Below are 2124 nucleotides of genomic sequence, written 5' to 3'. Positions count from 1 at the left end.
ACTAGGCAGATTATTATGACATGAATGGAAAAAAAAAACTTCAGAAGAAACTAACTATCAGTAGTTGTTTTTTTTCCTAACTCTTAATTTAATTTATTAAACAGATACAATATATACAGAGGAAATATTTTTAGTGCCTTTCCTTTGCAATATGACATTATAAGGGGTTAAGTTGAGTGGTTATAATATTGGCCCAGGGGCCTCTGGCCAGGGCTACAAAGAACAGGGAAGCATCAGTAGTTTGAAAACCAAAATAAATAAATAGTATAAAATTATTACCAACCACAGAATAAAGAAAGAAATGTCTATAGATATACTAACCTGGGATAACGAAGTAGCAATAGGATTTTCTGTGGCTGAAGAATGTATTCTGCAATACCAACTTTATTCGAGTCAAAGGTGACAAAACCGTATTGTATAAATAAACTCAGTATTTTTTTAACCTAAACACAAAAAATTAGTAAAAAAATGTTATAGCGTATATTTATAAATAAAATGAAGTAATGACTTACATTCGTAATAGGAATGCCGGTATTGGATATAATTAACTTTAGAGTCCTTGGTCCCCACAACAATTCATCGTGGATCTTTCTAGGAGACTCTCCAAAGTGCTCAAGGATGAGGAGAGAGGAAAGTTTACTTTGTTTGATACTCATAATTCTACTAACTGACTAAACTGACATAGAACTTGTTTACACGTGAGTCCCCATGGGGTAACCTCACCATAACCTCATTACAAAGAGGTCCTTGCATCTCTATGTTGTAAAACTTAGCAAACTTAGGTTTGCTCCATGGATCGGTTTGACAATCATCAAACTGTCAGGAGCATGCGACATCAGTTCCACTACAAGAGCCTGGAAGAAAAAAGGCAGTTATCTCACCCCAATTTTTAATTACTTTAATGAAAACTATGTATAATTACTAGTCAAAACTTCTCTATCAAGTATAGGTAGGGGGAATATAAAATAGCGGCTGTTTCAAAACGTTAAAATCAACCCTTAGCAACTGTCTCTTTTACTTAATTATAACATCACAAATAAAATACAAATTTGTCTTCTCAAATGACTTTATCCAATTAAAATATTATACATGTTATTACAATTTATTAGATCATTTCATATGAAATGTCCCTTTTTATTATTTCAGAAATACGAAGTGGGATTAGGAGATCAAGTGTTATAAGGATCAAATTGCTTACCAACCTCCATCGAGAATTGATGGAAGCGGGAGTTTAAATCGACCCTCGATTTCAAATAAAACTCAGCCATGTATCCGGCATTGTCGTTTTTATTCCTTTCGAATTGTGGGATATTACAGCGTATCTCACGCCACGTCTTCTCTCTCAATATTTTGGATATGAATTCTTTTATCATCCGGGTTTAAAAAATTAATACATAGTATTAATTTTTTAAACCCGGATGATAAAAGACAAAAACAGTATATCATAATATACTGTCAGATGTTGATACTGTTGGTGGTGGATTAGATATATATCCTCTCCATAGGTCTGAAATGAAGGTAGTTCCCGGGGCAATTCGCCGCAGGATAACTTCCATGAGGGAGTTAGCCGAGCGATCAGGGACTGGTTCAAAAAACACCTAGGTTGTTTTTCCGTTTTCCAAACTTTGCCTTATCAATTTCTACTAGAGGGAATTTCTACTGGGAAATGGTAGTAGTCAAATCCTCCACTACCTTACCGCCGCTCCTCTACTATTCAACTTCCTTTCTGTGTTATTTGTTTTTATCTGTAATTAAGAACTTTTTTGTGAGTACTTATATGAATAAGATATTTATTTAATAGTATGTCTGACTGAATAATAAGGTTTTCTTGAGCTGTAATTTAATAAGAATAAGATATTTATTTTATAGTTTGTCTGAATATAATAGTAAGGTTCTCTTGAGCTGTAAATTAATGAGAATAAGATATATATTTAAGAGTTTGTCTGAATATAATAGTAAGGTTCTCTTGAGCTGTGATTTAATAAGAATATGATATTTATTTTATAGTTTGTCTGAATATAATAGTAAAGTTCTCTTGAGCTGTAAGTAAATATGACTAAGATAATTGTTTAATAGTTAATCTGAATATAATAAGGTTCTCTTGAGCTGTAATTGAAATTTTTT

At 32.3% G+C, this 2124-nt stretch overlaps 1 protein-coding gene across 1 annotated transcript in view; it reads right to left on the bottom strand.

The window, feature by feature from the left end:
• Nucleotides 1-724, bottom strand: part of Polr3C (RNA polymerase III subunit C) — a 12251-nt gene extending 11527 nt beyond the window's left edge. Inside the window, exons 1-2 of the mRNA XM_067052951.1 lie at nt 513-724; nt 322-443 (exon numbers count right to left, since the gene is read on the bottom strand). Coding sequence (XP_066909052.1) covers nt 322-443; nt 513-656 — 266 coding nt within the window. The 5' untranslated portion in view covers nt 657-724. The remainder of the gene's footprint in view (nt 1-321; nt 444-512) is intronic.
• Between the last annotated feature and the right edge of the window lie 1400 nt (nt 725-2124).

This window comes from Halyomorpha halys, unplaced genomic scaffold, assembly GCF_000696795.3.
Source record: "Halyomorpha halys isolate HHAL.00 unplaced genomic scaffold, Hhal_1.1 Scaffold92.1, whole genome shotgun sequence".
Classification (NCBI taxonomy): Eukaryota; Metazoa; Arthropoda; class Insecta; order Hemiptera; family Pentatomidae; genus Halyomorpha; species Halyomorpha halys.
This window is presented reverse-complemented; position numbering and strand designations above follow the sequence as displayed.